This window comes from Narcine bancroftii, chromosome 1 (genome assembly GCF_036971445.1).
Source record: "Narcine bancroftii isolate sNarBan1 chromosome 1, sNarBan1.hap1, whole genome shotgun sequence".
In the NCBI taxonomy this organism is placed as follows: domain Eukaryota; kingdom Metazoa; phylum Chordata; class Chondrichthyes; order Torpediniformes; family Narcinidae; genus Narcine; species Narcine bancroftii.
The window spans coordinates 403,372,378-403,397,226 of NC_091469.1; the positions used below are offsets into that span (position 1 = coordinate 403,372,378).

General features: G+C 37.2%; 1 protein-coding gene across 14 annotated transcripts in view; it reads right to left on the reverse strand.

The window, feature by feature from the left end:
* The window catches only part of snx13 (sorting nexin 13), a 206,626-nt gene that overhangs the window by 77,069 nt on the left and 104,708 nt on the right, over positions 1–24,849 (reverse strand). For all 14 annotated transcript variants that reach the window (XM_069913813.1, XM_069913808.1, XM_069913812.1 and 11 more), the window contains 3 exons: positions 17,490–17,578; positions 5,415–5,498; positions 4,617–4,755 (listed from right to left, as the gene is read on the reverse strand). In XM_069913813.1, the coding sequence (XP_069769914.1) occupies positions 4,617–4,755; positions 5,415–5,498; positions 17,490–17,578 (312 nt within the window). The remainder of the gene's footprint in view (positions 1–4,616; positions 4,756–5,414; positions 5,499–17,489; positions 17,579–24,849) is intronic.

The following is a 24,849-nucleotide window of genomic DNA, read 5'->3' on the forward strand; positions in this document are numbered from 1 at the left end:
ACCATTTTGTTCCTGGAATCATCCTTGTGAACCTCCTCTGAACCCTCCAACTTCAGCACATCCCTTTTTAAATGAAGAGCCCAACTCTGCTCACAATACTCAAAATGAAGTCTCACCATTCCCTTAAAAAGCCTCAACATCGCATTCCCTCTCTTTTATTCTATTCTATCAAATTGAATGAACCCGTCATTGCACTTCCCTTCTTCACCACCACTCAACATTCAAGTTTACCTGTACGAGGACTCCTGGGTCCCTTTGTATCTGGGGAGTTTCAATTTTCTCCCCATTTAGAAAATAGTCTGTCTGGTTATTTATTTCTATCAAAGTGCATGACTGCACACTTTCTAACATTCTATTTCATTTGCCTCTTCCCTGCCTATTTTCCTAATCTCAGATTCAGATGTATTGTCAGAGTACATACATGACATCACATACAACCATGAGATTTTTTTTCCTTGCAGGCGCGGCATAATTATCACTAATTGGTAGAGCAAAAAAAGTACACAACATAAACATATAAACAAACAGAACTGTAAACAGATAAATGTAAACAAATTGACTGAAATACAGAGAGAACAAAAAGGAAAATCACTAAAGTGCACGTAAGAAACCTTAAATGAATCTCTCAATGAATGTCACTGAGGAGGGGTAGCAGCTGTTCCTGAACCTAATCGGTATACATTCTTTTGCAGCCTCCCTGTTACCTCAACACTACTTGCTTTTCAACTTACATCTGTATCACCCAAAAATTTGGCAACAAAGCCATTCATTGCATAATCTGAATCATTAATATACAACATAAAAAGAAGCAGCCCCAATACTGATCCACGTGGAAGATCACCAGCAACTGGCAGCCAAGCGGAATATGATCCCCATATTCTGACTCTCTACTTCCTGCCAATTAACCAATGATCTACCCACGTTAGAATGTTTTATTTTATACCATAGGCTCTTATCTTGTTAAGTAGTCTCATGTGTGTAACTTTGTCAAAGATCTACTGAAAATTCAACAACACAACATTCACTCCATCCCCTTTATCATGCCTACTTATCAGCTCCTGTCTGATCAGTGACATCGATTCGTTCCAATTTGCCTATCGTAGTAACAGGTCTACAGTGGATGCCATTTCACTGGCTCTACTCAAAGCCTTAGAACACCTGGACAGCAGAGGTGCATACATCAAGATACTCTTTATCATCTATAGTTCAGAATTCAATACCATCATTCCTTCAAAATTGATCAGCAAACTCCAAGACCTGAGACTAATCAACCCACTGTGCAAATGGATCCTGGATTTTCTCTCCTCCAAACTTAATCCAGTTTAACAATGACAGACACCTCCAGACCACAACCAGTGAGGATTGGTAAGAACATCTGTTCCACAATCTTTATCAATACCTGAACACCACAGGGCTGTGTTTTTAGCCCCCTGCTCTAATTGCTGTATAATCAGCATACAGAAGGAAGATTGAAAACTTGGCTGAATAGTGCACCAGCTGCAACCTCACATTCATGTCAACAAAACCAAGGGGCCAATTGTTGATTTCACCATGAGAAACCCAAAGGTGCACAATCCATTCATTAGTCATTGGTTGGTGGGGAAGGGGCGGGGGAATCAGAGGTGGAGAGGGTGAGCAAATTTAAGTACTTAGTAGCGACTATCACAGGGATCTTTCCTGGACGCAACACACAAATGGCATCGTGAAGAAAGCAGGTCAGTGCCTCTCCTTCCTCAGGAGTTTGCAGAGGTTTGGAAACAGATCTACAGATGTTTGGTGGAAAGTGTTGACCAGGGACAGGACACCAATACCCCTGAGCATAAAGCCCTGCAAAAGATAGTGGACACAGCCCAGCACATCACAGATAAAACCCTCCCCATCATCAAGAAAATCTACAGGGAACGCTGTTGTCGGAGAATAGCAGCAATCATCAAGGATTCACATGCTCTGTTCTCAGTGCTGCCATCAGCAAAGAGGTACATGTGCCATAAGACCTGCACCACAAGGTTCATAAACTATTCCTACCCCTCCTCAACAACATACTCAATCAGGGACTTAAAGGACTCGTGCTTTTGCACTTTATTGATTTTTTTTCTCTCTCTCTGTAATGCATAGTTTGTTCACATTTCTTTATTTGTTTACATGCAGTTGTTTTTTTTGCACTACTAATAATTGGTAATTTGACCTCATCCACAGGAAAAATAATCTCAGGGTTGTATGTGATGTCAATATATCTGAAATCTGACATCTGCTTGTCAGTTCTTCAAATAATTCCAATAGGCTTGTAAAGTAAGATTTTCCCTCAAGGAAATCTTGCTGGCTTTGGCCTATCTCATCATGTGCCTTCAAATACGCCGTAACCTCACCCGTAACAATTGATTCTGTTATCTTCTTAAGCACTGATGTCAGGTTAACTGGTCGATAATTTCCTTTCTGCTGCCTCCCTCCCTTCTTGAAGAGTGGGGTGACATTTGTGAATTTCTAGACCTCCATGACCATACCAGAATCTATTAATTCCTAAAAGATCATTACCAAAGCCTCCACAATTTATGCTGCTACTTTTTTCGTTCCTCTTGTCTGTGAGACTATCTACTCTTCAACCAGCTTTCTGAGCACCTTCTCCTTTAAAATAGAACTTCCCTTCCCTGATACCCTTCAACATCTGGCACACTGCTAATGTCTTTCACAGTGAAGACTGGTGCAAAATACTGATTTAGTTCCTCTGCCATCTCCTTGTCTTCTATTATTTCTCCATTTTCAGGTAGTCCCATATCTACTCCCACCTCTCTTTTACTCTTTAAAAGGCTTGAGGCTTCTCGTATCCTTTATAATATTATTTGTTAGCCAACTTTCATTCTTCATCTTTTTCCTCCCTCCAAGTTTTGTTACCTTCTACGGTTTTAAAAAAAAAATTCCTCATCCTCTACCTTCCCTCTAATTTTTGCTTCTTTGTATGTCCTCCATTTTATGTTGGCCTTAACTTCCCTTGTTAGCCACAGTGGTGACATTTTTCCATTCACATATTTCCTCATGTTTGGTATGTATTTATCCTGTATCTTTCTCATTTCTTGCAGAAACCTCACCATAGCTGCTCTCTCGTAGTGCCTCCTTCCAATCTACCTTGGCCATTTGCTAACTCATGCCACTGTAACATCCTTAACTCCACCTAAATACCAACACATCTGACTTTAGCTTCTCTTTGTTAAATCTCAAGTTGAACTCATTCATATTGTCATCTCTGCTCCCGAATGGTTCCTTTACTCAGCTCTCAAATCACCTCTGGTACATTGCACAACGCCCAATCCAGTATAGCCAGTATAGCTCATCAACAAGAGGCACCAGGAATATAGATGTCCCTGAAAATTGCAACATAGATAGATAGGATCGGAAAAAGAGCTTTTGACACCATACTTGATACTTAGATTTGTGAAGGCCAAAAAAATACAATAGCTGGGATGTTATTGAGAAGTTGTATAACACACTGGTGAAGGTAAATTTGGTGCACAGTGTACAGTTTTAGTCTTCCAACTACAGGAAAAATATCAGAAAGATTGAAAGAAGGCAGAGATGATTTACAAGGCTGCTGCTGGAATGAGAGGAACTGAGTTACAGGGAAATGGTGGAGATGATATTCCCTGGAGTATCAGAGAATGAGGGGAGATATGATAAGGTATATAAAATTATGAAGGAAATAGAGTAAATGCAAGCATGCTTTAAAAAAACAAAACACACTAGGTAGGGTGTCAAGAAGTAGAGGACATGGGTTAAGGGTGAAAAGTGAAACATTTATCAGGAAAATTTGGGGGAACTTTATGCAGAGAGTGTGGAATTAAGTGGTAAATATGGGCTCAATATCAACATTTAGGAACAACTTGGATGGGAAGAGTATGGAAGGCTATGGGTGCAGGTCAATGGGAACAGGCAGAATAATAGATTGGCACAGAACAGGTGTGTTGAAGGGGCTGTTTCTTTGCTGTAGTGTTCTGTGGTCCAGAGATATTTTTCTAACAACTGCACATTGCTTATGAGAAGATGGATTTTATTTATATATATATATGTAAAATCACACACAAAAAACTTCCTGCTACACTGAAATATGGTTGGAAATTCTTTGCAAGCATCATTTTCCCTTGTCAACAACAAAAAGGGCATTTCAAAAATCAGATGGAAATAACAGGGAGAATATTTGTGAAACTGTCATTAGGTGGAGAATATTTTGTTTAAACTGTACTTTGCTGAAACCAATCAAACCTGCAGCTGAATACATTTGATCTTTTTAGAACAAAACCTTCAATTTCTTTTTAATTATGTTGCCAAATGACAGTGTTAATGTCAGCTTCTGTAAAATACACTATTTATTTGTCTGTGAATACAAAGAAATGTTCATATCATGACCAATGTCCAACATGTTTTGTGCAACAGGACTGTCAAACATTTTCCATGACCAAAATGGACCAAATATTTGGCTTCAAAGTTTACTGCAATGAATGAGACAATTTCCAATTAACAATTTGTTCTACTTGCCACTAAGAGTACCATTAGTGAGTCCACAATATGTGAATTCACCAGAACAACATTTTAAAAGGCAACAAAAACAGATAAATGTAAATATTTACCATCACCCGCGGTATCCAAGGATCGAAGATATTGCAACTCTTCTGCAGCTCTGTCTCTCACTGCTTCCAGTTCCATAACCTTGTCACTTAGTTTGATAATATTCAGAAAAGCTTCATAATTACAATTAGCATCACGGATCTGAAACAAACACGATTTTCAATCTTTTCACAAACCTACACAACCTAGTCTTAAGTAGACCAAGAACAAATGAACAATTTCAGTATTAAAAAATGCCCAAAACATCCACTGCCAAAAATAACACAATTTAAAAAATAAATTAAAAATACATTCACTGTTGATTTTTTGACACATTTACTCCTTTATTGAGAATTGAGTACATTTTCCCAAATAATGAGTTTGGTTAATCAACAGTTCAACTTTATCCCAACTGATACTGAGCAATTAAGTTTATTTCATATTTTTTGACACATTTACTCATTTATTGAGAATTGAGTATGTTTTCCCAAATAATGATGTTGGTTAATCAACAGTTCAACTTTATCCTAACTGATATTGAGCAATTAAGTTTATTTCATATATTTTGGTACAAAAAATGTATTATTTCATATGAAAATAATCCTTTATACATGAGAAATTTTTCCATTCATTATCTGTAAGGACCTTTATTTTACCCCTTATTATCTCTATATCTCGAATGAAATTGCAACTATACAATAATTTTTCAATGCTTTGTTCTGCTCAAGTAGAGAACATTATAAATGGATCAAATATGAACAATGCAAAGAAAAATATGCTTTTGTCATACATTTTCAAATCACATCATACATGTTGCTTACCATCCATATAATATACTGATTAACGTAGTCAGGATCACTGAGCTGGTCAATTAATGGAAGAAAAATTCCTTTTGCCAAAATTTCCTGAAAAAAAATTAAAGTAATCCTTTTGACTTGACTGGCATTTTGAAAAAATAATTAAACTTCCTTTTTATCCAAATAGAACACTCTTCACCGAGAATGGGATGCAACTCTAAATCACTGGATCAGGATACTAAAATTCCCAGCACAGAAGTTTTTTTTAGTAAATTGTAATTCCATTTCTATCCAGGAAATGCGATTCACTGGATTTCTCCAAATATAAATAAAGTAAAATACATATATCAATCGCCCAATAGTATAAAATTTGAAGTAATAATCCTCCATTTAACATAGTCTTTTGATGATAGGCTTTGTTTATACATGTTTTTCCCCTTGCCAAATACATATAGAAATAGCCAAATCCAGCGAGCTGAAAAGGGATTTGGGAATAAAAATTGGTAAAGTTTGAAAAAGACAACATTTTGGTAAAATATTAATTTTTATCAAATTAATACATCCCATCATTGTGATAGATAAGGGAAACCAACCCTATCAAACAATCCTATCAAACAATAACCAGAAATTCTCTTTCAGTAAGTTTTTAGAATTTTTCATAATTGTAATTACAAAATATTGAAAATGTTCTTTCACTATTTAAACAGAAAAATATGCACCGTTTGAGGGTAAAAGTTCACTCTTATGTAAATGTAACTTATTACCTGAGAACTAACTAAATTTATCAAAAATGCTTAGAAGACTTGCTGTCCAAGATCTGGAGGAGGGGGTGACTGGACAGCGCTCTTTGATCTTTGCTGTTTGAACCCACAGATGAAGTGCCTCTACAAAGTCATTAAAAAAAAAACCATTTTTTCCTGATGACTGTGCGCTCTTGGCACACAAAGACCGTGATCTCCAGTGAATGCTGAACAAATTCTCCTCAGATGCTGCTACACTCTTTGGCTGACCATCAACCTGAACAAGACTGAAGTACTCCATCAGCCATGCCAAACAGCAGCACCATAGAACCAAAAATCACTGCTGACGATCTCCAGCTGACAAATGCAAACAGCTTCAAATAATTGGGGAGCATCATTTCGAATGATGGGTCTTTGGACAAAGAAATTGACTCCAAGATCAGCAAGGCTAGCCAGGCTTTGGGGAGGCCACGTACCAGAGCGCTCAATCAACACAATATCCGCATCTCCACAAAGCTGAAAGTCCACAGACCTGTGGACATCCTTTCTCTCCTATATGATTGTGAGACCTGGACTCTATATCGATGTCACAATAAACAACTGGAGAAATTCGACATATGTGCCCTTCATTCCATCTTTGGCATCCATTGGTAAGGCTGTGTTGCCAATCAGGAGGTCTTGGGTTGCGCAGACCACCAGCATTGAGTCCCTGATCATCAGAGCACAGATGCAGTGGAATGGATGACCACAGTATGCCTCACCAGCTGCTCTATAGTGGATTGAAGTCCGGAAAAAGACCTAAAGGTCGTCTACAAAACCACTATAAAGATACTGTGAAGGAAACCCCATGCTACTATGAGATCGTGCCAAGAGAACGAGAAGCCACAGCTGCTGACAGATCCCATTGGTGAGCCATGTGTTATGAAGCCTACACCAGCTTTGAAGACAGACATTGCCAAAAACTGATGGAAAACCATTAACAGTGTTACAAAGCAGCAGCCAGTTATAATAAAAATGGACTTCCAGTGCCCCCATTGTGCTAGACTTTGCACTTCCAGACTGAGACTGCAAAGTCACCTTCGTGCCCATAGATGAACTGCACAATGTGTATATATCATACACACAATTGATTTATTATGTAATCGTCATTTATTATGTATGCTCAAATGTCAAACTAAAAAAACATTAAAAAGAAAGTAAATTACTGGATCAGAGGACCGGGCCATCAGTACCAAACACATGACCACAAATCCCACTGTTAAAGCTGAAAATGCTAAATTCAATTTAATTGCATAATCTTCTGAACTTTGTAGGTAGAAATAAAAGTGTACATAATAAGGGTGTCATTAAAATAGCCAGATAATAGAAGATCATTTGGTTCATGCAACAGTGCAGACTCTTCATTGATATGGACCAATTTATTCAATTACATGTCACTACAATGGATCTAAGAATAAAAATAGACCAACCAATAGACATTGATCACTGGGGGAAATCAGAGGTGGAAAGTGTGCTGACCAGGTGTATTATAGTCCAGTATGGGGGCACCAATAATTCTGAGCGGAAAGCCCTGCAAAAGGTCATGGATACAGCACAAGCAGAACTCTTCCCACCATCACGAAAATCTACATGGGAAAGAGACACGTGATGGAGTAGTGGCCGGCGGGAGAATACCAGCCCTCTCCAGAAAAAAAGAAATAAAGTGAAGAAAACACTAAGTTCAAGAAACACAAATACAACAAATAAAAGATAAAGTTGTAGAGAAAAGAAAGAAAATGGCACCCAAGAAGGAAAAAGCAAAAACAACAGGAAAAAAAGAAGAAAAGATGCCGGAAGAAAAAGGAGAAGGCCTAACCTGCATGAAGAAACAGGGAGCTGTCATGGAGAAAAGAGCCCGCTCCCTGAGGTTGGTGACGACCCCGCAGAGTCGTGACCTCCTGACCGCTCTCAGAGCCAAACAGAAGTGTGCAATGCGTACAATAATGAAAGAGAAAACACCGACAGGAGGGGGGCCCAACTGTGGAGCTGAGAGATGCCCAACAGCAAGGCAGAAGAAAGCGACAGGAAAGGGAGTGATAGGAAAGAAAAACACCAACAGGAGGCCCAACAGATAACTAGCCAAGAAGAAGAGGACTATGCAAAAAAACACCTAGCAAATTGAGGAAAACAGCTCAACAAGAAAGTCAGAAGAGACACAGATACAAGGAAGAGAAGTAGAAGACACAAACACAGGTACAGACATAGAAGAAGAGGAAGAAGAAGACCAAGCTCTGCACAGAGGAATAGAAGGTAAAATAGATGGACAGTATAGAGATAAAAAAAAATTTCAAGAACAAATGAGAGCATGAAAAGAATGGTTGACATTAGAATCTAGTGAAATGAAAAGCGAAAAGTACAGAAGAAAAAGTGAGTAGAATAGAGCTGGTCATGAAAGAAATAGGGAAAAGATTAGAAAATGTGGAAGAATGAAAAATGGCTGTAGAAATGGAAGTGAATGACTTATGAAGAAAATTGGAAGACAGTGACAAAAAAGTTAAAAAAACACAAGAGTTGTGAGCTCAGAAGATTGATATAATGGAAAACTATAGTAGGCGAAACAACATAAAGATAGTGGGCCTAAAGGAAGATGAAGAAGGCAAAGATATGAAAGAATATATAAAAGAATGGATCCCAAAAGTCCTGGGAATGCCAGAAATACGGGAAGGAATGGAAATAGAAAGGGCACACAGAACACTAGCCCCGAAACCACAGTCACAACAAAAACCAAGATCTGTTTTAGTAGAATTTCTGAGATACACGACAAGAGAAAATATATTGGAGAGGGCAATGAATAAAATTAGAGAAGACAAAACACCATTGGAATACAATGGTCAAAAAATATTTTTTACCCAGACATAAGTTTTGAACTCCTAAAGAAGAGGAAGGAGTTTAACACAGCAAAATCAATCCTATGGAAAAAAGGCTATAAATTTAGGTTAAGATATCCAGCTGTGCTTAAAATATTTATCCTGGGGGAGCAAAACAGACTGTTCTCGGATCCGGAGAAAGCATCAGAATTTGCAGAACGCCTGCAGGACAGAAGGAGAGATGAAGAGATGTAACAAGAATGAAAAATGACAGCATATAAAGATGTCTTCTTTCTTTGGCTTGGCTTCGTGGACGAAGATTTATGGAGGGGGTAAAAGTCCACGTCAGCTGCAGGCTCATTTGTGGCTGACAAGTCCGATGCGGGACAGGCAGACACGGTTGCAGCGGTTGCAGGGGAAAATTGGTTGGTTGGGGTTGGGTGTTGGGTTTTTCCTCCTTTACCTTTTGTCAGTGAGGTGGGCTCTGCGGTCTTCTTCAAAGGAGGTTGCTGCCCGCCAAACTGTGAGGCGCCAAGATGCACGGTTTGAGGCATTATCAGCCCACTGGCGGTGGTCAATGTGGCAGGCACCAAGAGATTTCTTTAGGCAGTCCTTGTACCTTTTCTTTGGTGCACCTCTGTCACGGTGGCCAGTGGAGAGCTCGCCATATAACACGATCTTGGGAAGGCGATGGTCCTCCATTCTGGAGACGTGACCCATCCAGCGCAGCTGGATCTTCAGCAGCGTGGACTCGATGCTGTCGACCTCTGCCATCTCGAGTACTTCGACGTTAGGAATGAAAGCGCTCCAATGGATGTTGAGGATGGAGCGGAGACAACGCTGGTGGAAGCGTTCTAGGAGCCGTAGGTGGTGCTGGTAGAGGACCCATGATTCGGAGTCGAACAGGAGTGTGGGTATGACAACGGCTCTGTGTACGCTTATCTTTGTGAGGTTTTTCAGTTGGTTGTTTTTCCAGACTCTTTTGTGTAGTCTTCCAAAGGCGCTATTTGCCTTGGCGAGTCTGTTGTCTATCTCATTGTCGATCCTTGCATCTGATGAAATGGTGCAGCCATATAAAGATGTAAAAATAATGTATAAGTAAGAACTAAAGAAGGGAAAGAAAAGGGAAGAAAGGAAGGGGGGAAAAGAGGGTGAGCTTTGTTAAATGTGAATATAAAAGTCATTTCTGGAGGGGGATGGGTGGGAGAGAATAACAGTCACTGTGAAATCAGTTGACGCTTGCAAGTGGATTCGCAATCCAAATGGAGAGGGGAGTTGTGGCTGCCCGGCAAGGGACAAGGGGCAACTCGGCAGGGGTGGAGGACACTTGTGGTTAAGGGAATTTTAGATGTGGGAGTTGTTGAAGTATTTTGTTTTAGAAGTGTTGTCATACATTGAGTTCAAAAAGGGAAAACTGAGAGATGAAAATGGGGAAAAGGGGGAAGGTGGTGGTGAGGAAGCGGAAAAGAAGTGTAAACAGAATATGAGATGGCCATGTTGATCGATATGACTATATATATTAATGGAATAGATAACCAAATTAAAAGGAAGAGGCTATTAAATTTACTGAAAAAAGAAAAAAATAGATATTGCATTTGTGCAGGAAACGCATCTAAGTGAAGTGGAACATAAATTAAGGAGAGATTGGGTAGGGTACGTAGCGGCAGCATCATATAATTCAAAAGCTAGAGGTGTAGCTACATTAATCAATAAAAATGTACCAATCAAAATAGAGGAGGAAATAATAGATCCAGCCAGGAGATATGTAATGATAAAGTGTCAGATATATTCAGAACTCTGGAATTTGGTCAATATATATGTACCTAATGAAGAGGATCAAAAGTTTATGCAAGTTTTTTTTTTAAGATTATAGATAGGCAGGGAAATATATTGATAGGAAGTGATTTTAACCTTAATTTGGACCCAAAGTTGGATAAAAGTGGACAAATTTATGGTTAAATCATTGCAGGAAATGAAACTTCTGATTATATGGAGGAGTCAGCTCCCAAGGGAGAAGGAATACTCATATTATTCGAGTAGGCATAAAACATACTCAAGGATTGACATGTTTTTGTTGTCAGCCCATATTCAAGGAAGAGTTAGGGAAACTGAATATAAAGCAAAATTTCAATCTGATCACTCACCCCTGTTATTAGCAATAGAACTGGAGGACATCCCACCAAGAACATATAGATGGAGATTAAACTCAATGCTACTTAAAAGGCAGGAATTTAAAGAGTTTATTGAATGCCAAATTAAAATGTACTTTGAAATAAATACAGAATCAGTGAACGACAAATTTACATTATAGGATGCAATGAAAGCCTTCATTAGAGGGCAGATAATAAGTTATGTAATTAAGATGAAAAAAGAATACAATCGACAAATAGAACAATTGGAAAGGGAGATAGTAAGTACAGAAAAAGAACTAGCAATAAGGGAAGATATAACAAAAAGAAGAGAATTGGCGGACAAAAAAATAAAATATGAAACATTACAAACATATAAGGTGGAGAAGAACATAATGAAAATAAAGCAAAAGTATAACGAGCTAGAAGATAAAACGCACAAAATATTAGCCTGGCAACTTAAAACAGATCAAGCTAAAAGAACTGTTTTGGCATCAAGGGAAAAGGACAAACAAATTACATATAATCCAATGGAGATTAATGAGAACTTTAAAGAATTTTATGAACGATTATACCAATTGAGAACGAGGGGTATGACATAAAATAAAAGGTTTTAGGTAAAATTGTACTGCCGAAATTGCAAGAAGAGGAGCAAAACAAGTTGATAAAATCATTTGAAATAGAGGAAATACAGGATATATGAAAAAAGCTACCGAACAATAAAACGCCCGGAGAGGATGGATTCCCAATAGAATTCTATAAAACATTTAAAGAGTTATTAATTCCTCCTCTCCTGGAAGTAATGAACCAGATAGAAGAAACACAAAACTTGGCAAATTCATGTAAAAGAGCAATAATTACAGTAATACCAAAGATGGGGAAGGATCCACTAACACCAGCATCATATAGACCAATATCTCCATTTAATTCAGATTATAAGATAATAGCAAAATTATTAGCAAACAGATTGGCCGACTGTATACCAAAAATAGTAAAACAAGATCAAACTGGATTTATTAAGATGAAAAGTGGATAATGTCTGTAAGTTCATTAATTTAATTCATACAGTTCAAGGAAATAAGATACCAACAGTGGCTGTTGCTTTAGACGCAGAAAAAGCCTTTGACAGGGTAGAACGGAATTATTTATTCAAAGTATTACAGAGGTTCAACCTACCAGAAAAAATATATTAATTGGATTAAAGCATTATATAATGAACCATTGGCGAAGGTGACAGTAAATGGATATGTATCGAGCCAATTTAAATTAAGTAGGTCAACTAGGCAGGGATGTCCACTATCTCCCTCACTGTTCGCTTTAGCAATAGAACCATTGGCAGAACTGATAAGAACAGAAAATAAAATAAAAGGGATAAAAATAAAGAAGAAATATAAAATCAGTTTATTTGCACATGACATCATAGTATACTTAACAGAACCAGAAATATCAATGAAAGAACTACATAAGAAATTGAAGGAATATGGAGAAATATCAGGGTACAAGATCAACGAAAATAAAAGTGAAGCGATGCCAATGAGTAATGCGGATTATACAGAATTTATAAAAGAATCACCATTTAAATGGCAAACACAAGCAATCCGATACCTTTGTATTACATTAGATAATAATTTAAGCCACCTATACAAATTAAATTATCAGCCATTAATGAAGAAATTACAGGAAGACTTAGAGCATTGGAAAAAATTACTGCTAACGTTGATAGGGAGGGTAAATTGCATTAAAATGAATGTCTTCCCAAGGATACAATACCTATTTCAATCGTTACCAATTCCCTTAACAGAGAAATTCTTTAATTAGCTAAAGAGAATAATAAGGAAATTCTTATGGGAAACCCGAGGATAGCGTTAGATAAATTAACAGAGTGGTACAAACAAGGTGGTTTGCAGTTACCAAACTAAAAATTATTATAGAACAGCACAATTAAGGTATCTATCAGATTTTTATCATACAAGGGAAAAACCAGATTGGACTAAGATAGAGCTAGGTAAAATAGGGGAGAAAGTACAGGAACATATACTTTATAAGTGGGATGAAAAGTTGGTGCAATATAAAAGTTCACCAGTACTGCATCATTTACTCAATATATGGAAGAAGATTCACTTAGAAAGGAAAAAAAAACAAATTACCAACTACCCAAATTATTATTGATGCAAAAATCAACGAATCCCTTTCACAATAGATAACATTTCCTTTAGAGAATGGGAGAGAGAAAGAATTTAAAATAATAGAAAATTGTTTTTTGGGAAATAATTTATCAACATTTGAACAAATGAAGTACAAATATGGAATAACTCATGGTACAATGTTTGCATACCATCAACTGAAAGCCTACTTAAAAGGACAAATTGGGAAGCAGACTGAGATTACCAGAAGGAAGCAACTTTATAGAAGTTTATAGAAACAATGATAATAAATAGATTTATAACAAACATGTACATCCAGCTACAAGAGAAGGAAAATGATGAAATAAGCTATAAACCCAAACAAAAGTGGGAAAAAGATTTAAACGTAAAGATAAAAAATGAAATATGGCAAAAGTTATGCTCTGGAACTTTGAAGAATATAATAAACATGAGGTTATACATGATAGAATATAATTGGTTACACAGGTTATACATCACGCCCTAGAAGTTAAATAAATTGGATCCAACATTATGAGATAGATGTTTTTGCTGTAAGAAGGAAACGGGAACAACAGTACATGCGAGAAAGTGAAAAAGTTTTGGGAAGATCTAAATCAGGTATTAAATAAAATCACAAAAAGCAACATACCAAAAAATCCAGAGATCTTTCTTCTAAGTAATATAAGTAAAGAATTTGGCCTTGTAGTGCACGTCGAAAGAACCAAAGACGTTGATCCAAACCAAGGCTTTTATTAACTAAAAGACTGGAGCATATCACAAGTAGGTCGACCAGTCAAGAATGAACTAGTCTGGCTTGGAGCAATCCTTTAAGACCTGCCAGTAGGTGTGGCTACACTCTCAGCCAATCACAGTCATCCTACACTACCATCTGTACATATGTACATATACACATTGGTGATAGAATCTGTACTGTCACAGGCCTCAAACTGGATGAAGCGCAAAAAAGATTTATTATGATAGCCTTAGCTGTAGTAAAAAAATGTATAATGTCAACTTGGAAATCAGAAGAGAGCTTGAGAGTACAGCAATGGTACATAGAAATGAATAAATACATTCCATTGGAAAAAAATAACATATAATTTAAAAAATAAAGTCATATTATTTGAACAAATTTGGGAACCGTACATGGAACACAACAGAGAGGTCCTACCGCAGACCTTTGACACAATTTTCTTGTTTATTTTCATTGTGTGATGACATTGTTTAATGGTTTTATTGCATTGTACATGTTGAATGTTAACTGGGTTTGGAGGAAGGTGGGAAGGGGGGAGGGAAGGTAGGGGGAAAAAAGGGGAGAAAATGCCACTGTGTATATTTAAGAGGGAAATGTTTGTATGTATTTTGATTGATATGGTTCACAGTATGAAAAAAAAAATTTTTTTTAAATGAAAATTTACATGGAATGCTGCCATCGGAGAGCAGCAGCAAATGATCAAGGATCCACACCACCCAGCACATGCTCTGTTCTCATTGCTGCCATCAAGAAAGAGGTATAGATGCCACAAGATCCTGTACCACCAGTTCAGGAACAGTTGCTACTCTTCCATCCTCAGACTTCTAAACAACACTCATTTAAGGATTCTTATTTTACACATGATTTATTTCCAAATATGTATTTTTTCAGTATTTCACAGTTTGTTTACATTTCTCTCTTTTGTATATGTATGTTTTCTTGAGTAGAGTATTTTTGCACTACCGGGTAGTCTGCCTGGCCCACAGGAAAAGAATCTCAGGGCTGTATGTGATGTCATGTATGTATTCTGAAAATAAATCTGAACTTTGACATTAATCCAGATAATATATTCATATATAGCATTGTTCCGACAGCTAAGTTTATACTGTAAAGTTCCATGCACAGTTGGTTCCTGATGTCTAAAATAGGAATTTGATCGTGCAATCTGACACCTATCTTTATTCTTTAATGCAATCTACCAGACTTTCCCATTACAATCTTTGGTCATGTCCTGACTGGCTTGAAAAGAACAGCCACTGGAGGTGGAGTGGCACTGGAGGTCATAGTGCAACCTTGGAGATTTATGTTGAATCTAAACCCATGAAGCCTCATGATAATAGGTAAAACTAGGAAACTTCTCCAGGTTATCACATACCATCCTCGTTCAGTGAATGAGTCAGTGCTAGTCCAATATACAAGGAAGAAAAAGAACATGGAGTCATAGTTTGGAAAAAAAAAGCACTGTTACTTAAAATGAATCACAGCTCCAGGAATTCAATGCAAGAAATCATCAGGGAAGTGCCCTAGTTTCTGCTGCTTCAATAATGACCCTACTTTCATCTTTAAGATCAGATATAGGGATGATCACTCATGATTGAACAATATTCTAATTAATTCACAACTCCTTAAAAAGTGAAAGGGTTAAGACCATGGTACATTATCAGCATACAGCAGAACATTGACAGTATTTAGTCATGGGTGTATGTGGTAATTAATATTTATAATACATGTGTCAGGCAATAAATACTTCTCACCTACATTTTACATTCAATTGCATTACCATTGCTGAGTCCACCATCAACACCCACAACTCATTGAAAAAGTATCTAGATGAGTAACTGATGTGCCATTACGTACAGAGTTATAGAGAGTTGAAATATGGCTAGTTTAGAAACCTATTCAGATGAGATGTGCACAGTGAACTTTAGTGTCATAAATACTACAACTCACTGAGATTTAGAAAGTTTTTTTGGGGTAAGTTGTTTCATTAGAGCGATGCTTAAGTGTAAAATCAGGACTCCTTGGTCTTAATGCTATAGCAGGTGACAAGAATAAAAGGTTCAGTTGGAATAGATCATCTGGCCCTTCCAGCCTGTTCTGACATGAAGAGAACAGTTCACCTTTTACCTTGCCCCTTTTTACTGTTTGATTGCCATACCCTTGATTCCTTTAATATCCAGAAATCTATCAAACTCTATTTTGAATAAACTCAACTGAACCTCCGAGGTAGAAAACTATGGAGATACATCATCTTCATGAAGAAATTTCATATTAATCCGAAAAGGCCCACCAATTACTCATGGACAGGAACCATTGGTTCTAGAGTCCTCAGCAAGAAAAAGCATTTTCCCTGCATTCCAGCCTCTGAAGCCCTGTAAGAATATGAAAAATTTCAATGAGATCTCCTCACATTATTTGAAACTCCTGAGAATAATGGCAAGTATAATCAATCTCTCCTCAATGAGCAAACTCACCATCCCAGGAACCAGTCTAGTCAACTATTGCTGAACTCTCTCTGTGGCAAGTTTATATTGGGGGGAGGAAAAAACGACCAAAACTGATTAGATTATTCTTGATATTATCTCAAAGGCCTACTGAAATTGCAGTACAATAATTTTACTCAAAGTCAAATCCTACAAGAATCCCTGCAAAGAATCGTGGAGAGCATTCTGGCTGGTGGCAACACTATCTGGTATGGAAGTGCCAATGCTCAGGATAAGAAAAAAAAAGTCTAGAGGGTTTTTAAACTTGGTCTGCAAAATCATGGACACCAGTCTTTACTCCATCGAGGACATCTACCAAGAGGTGGTGTCTTAAGGAGACAGCCTCTATCCTCAATGATCCCCACCACTCAGGCCATGCCCTCTTCACACATCTATCAGCAGGAAAAAGGAACAGGAGGCAAAACATGAGCCTCCAGCAGCACAAGGACAGCTTTGTCCCCTCTGCCATCAAACTCCAGAATGAACAATGAACCATAGACACTACCTTTGTCTCTTTTTATGCATTTTTAATTTATTTTGTAAGGTGGTTTGCACTGTGTTGCTGCCACAGAACAATAAATTATAATCCTTTCATATTGCACCTTCCTGGGCATCAAATTTGTGACCATTCCACTTCATCTTTAAGAAATACAAGTACATGGTTCAACTAAAGATGGTGCTTTTTTTTTTCATTTTAACTTTAGTATCTTCATATCCTGTTGGAAATCTCATCTGTAAATTGTAAAACACCTTTGTCATTTAAATGTATAATTGTTTCACCTGGTGCTTGCCTCATTCATTCTCATAACTTGCCACTATTAGGACTAACATGCGGTCATGGACTACAATTTGGATGCCTTACTGCCCAGAATTGTTGATAGATGTGATTTCAAATACATGTATATTTAGGAAGCAGAAAGTGATATTAAAAGGCAGTTGAGAAATATTTACAGCTCACATTACATTTTGCAACCATATTGAAAACTAAACAATCTGGTCTCACCCTCAGGAAGTATCTCATGTTCTTATTATGGAAGTCTCCAGGAGGAAGAATCAAATACAACAGAATCTCACAAAGATCTCTCAGGAATGCTGCAAAAGTAAACAATTTGAAACTGTTATGAATGCTAGTCATATAGTTTCCACAATAGCATTTTATGTTATTCACATTAATCTTTATTTATAAATTAAAACCAAAGCAAGCTCACAGAATTTGGTTAGATAAGTAATGCATTTATTTTTTTCTCTTAGTAGCATTTGGACAATAGAAACTATTCCGCAAAGCCATTAGGAAATTTTTATTTAATTTTTCTATACATTTCATTAATACTGAGTTCAGAAAGACCACAGATTATTTTACCTCAATTTCTCAACTTCATTTTTAAAAGGCATCAATTAAGGAACATTGCAAACAGTAATAATTATAAAATAGGTAATAAGAAAACACAAAGAACAGTCAGTTACACCTTTGTCATAACATTTATACAGGCATGCAAGATCACTTCTGTCGAATATTCTTTCGATGAAGTGGCTCCAAGCCACTGAGAAAGAGAGAGAGAAAAAATATAATCAAACAAACCACACAACATGAGACTGAATTCACACAGTGATATGTCAGAAGTTTCCATTTCTGATGCAAATTTCTGAACAGATTCGGTTTTAATGACATTCAACTGTTGTCTTTGTCATTTTCTCCGAGGACCTTCAACAAATGCATTGAACTTGACATAGTGTGAAGTGAATAAACTACTTCTGATCTCCCATTAACTCCCATTCTACACCTACTGATAAAATAGCTGACCATTCCACAGCAAGTTGTTTAAAACTGAATTGGAGGAAGAATGAAAGATTCAGACATAAACTGAAACAATTTCAAACACGATCAGGGAAAAGTCAACAGAAAAAAAATGAATGTGCACATTTTTTTTTAAAGATAGCTTAAACTACTTTCAAAATTAAGGTGCTTTTTGATTTGTAAAAGATGATCAGCCTGATTTTCTAAAAGAAAGTACCCAATCTTCTGTTTGATTTCAACAGCATACTTATAAAAATCACAAACTGTTTGGAAAATTTAGACAGGATAAAAATTGATAGTCTGGCCAAACATTTTGTTATTTATAACATTTTATTAAGAATTTAAAAATTGCTCAATTTTTATAGTGATTCAATAAATGCTTGATCTTTTCTCTATTTGTTTTAATGTTTGCAGCTGGTATATTTTATGATATTTTCTACTATTCCTTGGGTATAATAGTTTTGAATTGTCTATTTATACATTTTCCAGTGATAAATTTATTGCTACTAGGAATTCAATGGACCCCCTCACTATTCCTATAAACTCATGACTGCGTAGCTAATTTCAGCTCCAAAGCAATTTATAAATTTGCTGACAACATCAATGTTGTTGACCAAATAACAGGAAATGATGAGTCAGAATACAAAAAGGAGATCAAGAATTCGGTTAGGTGGTGACAGAAAAATAATCTTGCCGTCAACATCAACAAGACCAAGGAGCTTATTGTGGATTTTAGGAGAGGGAATCTGAAGAACCACACACCTGTTTGCATTGATAGGATGGAAGTGGAGAGGTTAGCGTTTTCAAGTTCATGGGAGTCCACATATTTGAAGATCTCCCCTGAAGCCAGCACAAAGGCAACTGTGAAAAAGGCACAGCAATGCCTCTATTTTCCAAGTAGTCTGAGATTTGGAATGCCATTGAATATTCTACAGAAACCTCTACAGATGGAAAGTATATTGACAGGTTGTATCACAACCTAGTTTGGTTTTTTAAGTGCCCAATAATGCAGAAAGTAGCAAACTGAATGAAATCCATAAAAGGTTCCAGTCTCCCATCAATTGAAGGCATCTATATGAGGTGCTGCGTCAAGAAGGTAGCCATCATCATAGAGAATCCCCAGCAACCTGGTCATAACCTTTTTTTGATGCTAGCTTTGGGAAGAAAGTACACGAGCCTGAAGTCCAGCAGATCTATGTTGAACAACATTTTCCCAATGGCTATCAAATTCTTGAACCTCCCCTTACTACCCTAATCATAAAATACAAACAGACATATCTTCTTCTTTGGCTTGGCTTCGCGGACGAAGATTTATGGAGGGGGTAAAAAGTCCACGTCAGCTGCAGGCTCGTTTGTGGCTGACAAGTCCGATGCGGGACAGGCAGACACGGTTGCAGCGGCTGCAGGGGAAAATTGGTGGGTTGGGGTTGGGTTTTTCCTCCTTTGCCTTTTGTCAGTGAGGTGGGCTCTGCAGTCTATATAGTACTGAAACACCACTATTTTTGTGCACTAACTATAAATGTAATTTTTTTAATGTATTAACTTTTTCATACAGTAATCCAATATAAGGAATGAAAGTTTTTTTTTTAAAAAAGCAAAACACCTGTTTCAGTGCTTATGAACAATGTACTTTAATTTTTTTTTATTTAACAATTTTTAATTTTAAATTTAGACATACAGCACAGTAACACACCCTTTTGGCCCTCGCGCCCATGCCGCCCAATTGACCTATAATCCCTGCTACATTTTGAAATAATGGGGGGAAACCAGAGCCTCCGGGGAAAACGTATGCAGACACAGGGAGAACGTACAAACTCCTTACAGAGGTGCGGGATTCTAACCCAAGTCCCGATCACTGGGGCTGTAACAATGTTGAGCTAATCGCTATGCTAACTCTACTTTGGATATACATAGGACAGGAAACATTATCATTAACTTTAAAAACTATCCTTATTTTAACAATCTGCTATCTCCCTAATTTGAAGGCCTAAAACCAGATAGACACAAACATTATTTGGATTTGTTGTGAAGGGATGGTAAATTATTTATAATATGCAGGTTTATTAACCAAATATTTTGGGAGATTTGGACTGTTTTAAGGTAATAAATATAGAAATACCAGGTAAGTGCATTTTCTGGTTGCTTGAGCTTGCGTGATTGGTGAACTGACAACAAGGCTCGCCAATTTTAAACTTCCAAATTTTTTACCCATTTATTTTCTGCTATATTTTTGCCTGTTGCTTGAATTGCGGATAACAGGAGTTTTACTATTTGTTTATAATTTGATGCTGCTGCAATGCACTGAATTTCATGACTCGTTCATGACAATAAATCCTGAACTTTAGTCAATTACAATTTATTTACAAACTGTGCTTCTACACATTAATTGACCAAAACAGAGAAGGTGGTCACATACTTCAGAAAGCAACTAGAAATTTAAGGCAGCAATGATCTGGGAATTTATTATTTACATATCAAATGAATGCTGCAACTGGCACATTTCAAAAGATGATTCAATCTTCTTCAGCATGATGCTGAAACAAGCCATGAAAGACCTCAACAATGAAGACGCTGTTTACATCTGGTACCGCACAGATGGCAGTCTCTTCAATCTGAGGCGCCTGCAAGCTCACACCAAGACACAAGAGCAACTTGTCCGTGAACTACTCCTTGCAGACAATGCCGCTTTAGTTGCCCCTTCAGAGCCAGCTCTTCAGCGCTTGACGTCCTGTTTTGCGGAAACTGCCAAAATGTTTGGCCTGGAAGTCAGCCTGAAGAAAACTGAGGTCTTCCATCAGCCCCCCCCACATCTCCATCAGGCACACAAAACTCAAAACGGTCAACCAGTTTACCTATCTCGGCTGCACCATTTCATCAGATGCAAGGATTGACAACGAGATAGACAACAGACTCGCCAAGGCAAATAGCGCCTTTGGAAGACTACACAAAAGAGTCTGGAAAAACAACCAACTGAAAAACCTCACAAAGATTAGCGTACACAGAGCCGTTGTCATACCCACACTCCTGTTCGGCTCCTGTTTCCTGCCAAATGCAGCAATGCAGCCACATGCTCTTACCCCTTAACGACCAACACAAAGTATCAGATAAATCAGCTTTTAAAAGATCATTATGTTTGGGAGATGACGCTATTTGTGCTTTCAACAAAATGAAGCCCAACACCTTGCTCTCTTTTAGCATAGATGCCTCCGGCAATGCCATGGGAGCTGTGTTAAAACAATGTTGGTCGGTGGATGGAGCCTTTGGTGTTCTTTTCAGCAAAGCTTTCACCTGTTCAGGAGAAATACAACATGTTCAGGCAAGAACACTGTGTCATATACCTCGCAGTGAAGCACTTCTGTTTTTTTGATGGAAGGTCCCCTTTTTACTATTTATATAGACCAACCTCTTATGCAGACCACGCGAACAAGCACACACCACTACATGTGGTTTAGCATTTGGATTTCATCTTACAATTTTCTTCAGACATGGTACATCTTTTTTTAAATTTCTTTTTATTTTTCACTCTATGAACAATATTAATCAAAATACACACAAACATTTCCCTCTTGAATATACACAGTGTCATTTTTTCCTCTTTTTCCACCCTCCTTCCTAGCCCCCTCCAAACCTATTAAACATTCAACATATACAATACAAAAAAACCATTAAACAATGTCATCACACAATGAAAATAAACAAAAAAATGGTGTCATCTACTTGTACACACTGTATCAGGTCATTTCGTCTTCTTCTCCTTCTATCATTTTAGGGGATGGAGGTCCGCGGTAGGCCCTCTCTGTTGTGTTCCATGTACGGTTCCCAAATGTGTTCAAATAATGTGACTATTTTTTAAAATTATATGTTATTTTTTCCAATGGAATACATTTATTCATTTCCATGTACCATTGCTGTACTATCAGGCTCTCTTCTGATTTCTAAGTTGACATTATACATTTTTTTGCTACAATTAAGACTATCATAATAAATCTTTTTTTTGTGCTTTATCCAGTTTAAGGCCTAATTCTTTACTTCTTATATTACTTAGAAGAAAGATCTCTGGAATTTTTGGTATGTTGCTTTTTGTGATTTTATTTAATACCCGATTTTGATCTTCCCAAAACTTTTTCACTTTCTCACATGCCCAAATTACATGAACTGTTTTTCCCGTTTCGTTCTTACAGCAAAAACATCTGATACTGTTGGGTCCCATTTATTTAACTTTTGGGGCATGTGTAACCAATTATATTGTATCATACATAACCTCGTGTTTATTGTATTTCTCATAGTTCCGGAGCATAGCGTTTCCCATTTTTCATTTTTTATCTTTATATTTAGATCTTGTTCCCAATTTTGTTTGGGTTTATAGCTTATTTCATCGTTCTCTTTCTCTTGCAGCTTGATGTACATGTTTGTTATAAATCTTTTAATTATCATTGTGTCTGTTATCACATATTCAAAGCTGCTTCCTTCTGGTAACCTCAGCCTGCTTCGCAATTTGTTCTTTAAATAGTTTTTCAGTTGGTGGTATGTAAACATCGTACCGTGAGTTATACCATCTTTGTACTTCATTTGTTCAAATGATAATAAATTATTTCCTAAAAAACAATTTTCTATTCTTTTAATTCCTTTTCTCTCCCATTCTCCAAAGAAAAGGTTATCTATTGTGAAGGGGATTAGTTGATTTTGCATCAATAATAATTTTGGTAGTTGGTCATTTGTTTTTTTTTCCTTTCTACATGAATCTTCTTCCAAATGTTGAGTAGATGGTGTAGTACTGGTGAACTTCTATATTGCACCAGTTTTTCATCCCACTTATAAAGTCTATGTTCTGGTACCTTCTCCCCTATTTTATCTAGCTCTATCCTGGTTTTTCCCTTTTTTGATAAAAATCTGATAGATACCTTAATTGTGCTGCTCTATAATAATTTTTAAAGTTTGGTAGCTGCAAACCACCTTGTTTGTACCATTCTGCTAATTTATCTAGATCTATCCTCGGTTTCCCCCTTTCCATAAGAATTTCATTATTCTATTTAGTTCATTGAAGAATATCTCTGGAAAGGGAATTGGTAACAATTGAAATAGGTATTGTATCCTTGGGAAGATATTCATTTTAATGCAATTTACCCTTGCTACCATAGTTAGTGGTAAATCTTTCCAATGTTCGAAGTTATCTTGTAATTTCTTCATTAATGGCTGATAATTTAATTTGTATAGATGGCCTAGATTATTATCTAGTCTTATACCTTGGTATCGGATTGCTTGTGTTTGCCATTTAAATGGTGATTCTTTTCTGAACTCTGTGCAATCCGGATTATTCATTGGCATCGCTTCACTTGTATTTGTGTAGATCTTGTACCGTGATATTTCTCCATATTCCTTCAATTTCTTATGTAGTTCTTTTATTGATATTTCTGGTTCTGATAAGTATACTATGATGTCATCTGCAAATAAACTGATTTCATTCTTATTTTTATCCCTTTTATTTTATTTTCTGTTCTTATCAGTTCTGCCAATGGTTCTATTGCTAAAGCGAACAGTGAGGGAGATAGTGGACATCCCTGCTTAGTTGACCTGCTTAATTTAAATTGGTTCGATATATATCCATTTACTGTCACCTTCGCCATTGGTCCCTTATATGATGCTATAATCCAATTAATATATTTCTCTGGTTCATTGATCCTCTGTAATACTTGGAATAAATAATTCCATTTAACCTGTCAAAGGCTTTCTCTGCATCTAAAGCAACAGCCACTGTTGGCATCTTATTTCCTTGTACTGCATGGATTAAATTAATGAACTTAGACATTGTCCATTGTTCGTCTTTTCTTAATAAATCCAGTTTGATCTTGTTTTACTATATTTTGTACACAGTTAGCCAATCTGTTTGCTAATAGTTTTGCTATTATCTTATAATCTGAGTTAAGTAAAGATATTGGTCTATCCGATGCTGGTGTTAGTGGATCTTTCCCCATCTTTGGTATTTCTGTAATTATTGGTGTTTTACATGAATCTGGCAAGTTTTGTGATTCTTCTATCTGGTTCATTACTTCCAGGAGAGGAGGAAATAATAACTCTTTAATAAGAGTTTTTTTCAAGGCTTCTTGATGTTGGTCTTCTTCTTCTGGGCTGGTTATCTTTTGGGCCTCTTGCTTCTGTTTTTCTTTCTCATCCCTCCCTTTCCTGTTGCTTTCTTTATCGTCCAGCTGGAAGCCCTGCTGTCGGGCATCTTTCAGCTGTTCGTGCTGTGTAGTTTCACTCCACAGCTGGTCCCCCCCTCCACCCCCGGCGGAGTTCTCCTTGTCCTTGTTGTGCGCAGTTCCGCATGCGCGATTCCTCATCCATTCGCTGTTGCACACCTCTGTTTGGCTCAGTGAGCCATTTTTGCAGTCCTCCTGTCGGTAGGTAGCAACCCTGCATGGTCTCCACTAACCTCGGGGAGCGGGCTCCTCTTTCCACAGCGGGTCCTTGCTTTTTCATGCAGGTACGGCCTTCTCCTTTCTCTTCCGGCGCCTTTCCTTTTTTTCCCCGTTGTTTTTGGTTTTTCTTTCATAGGTGCCATTTTCTTTCT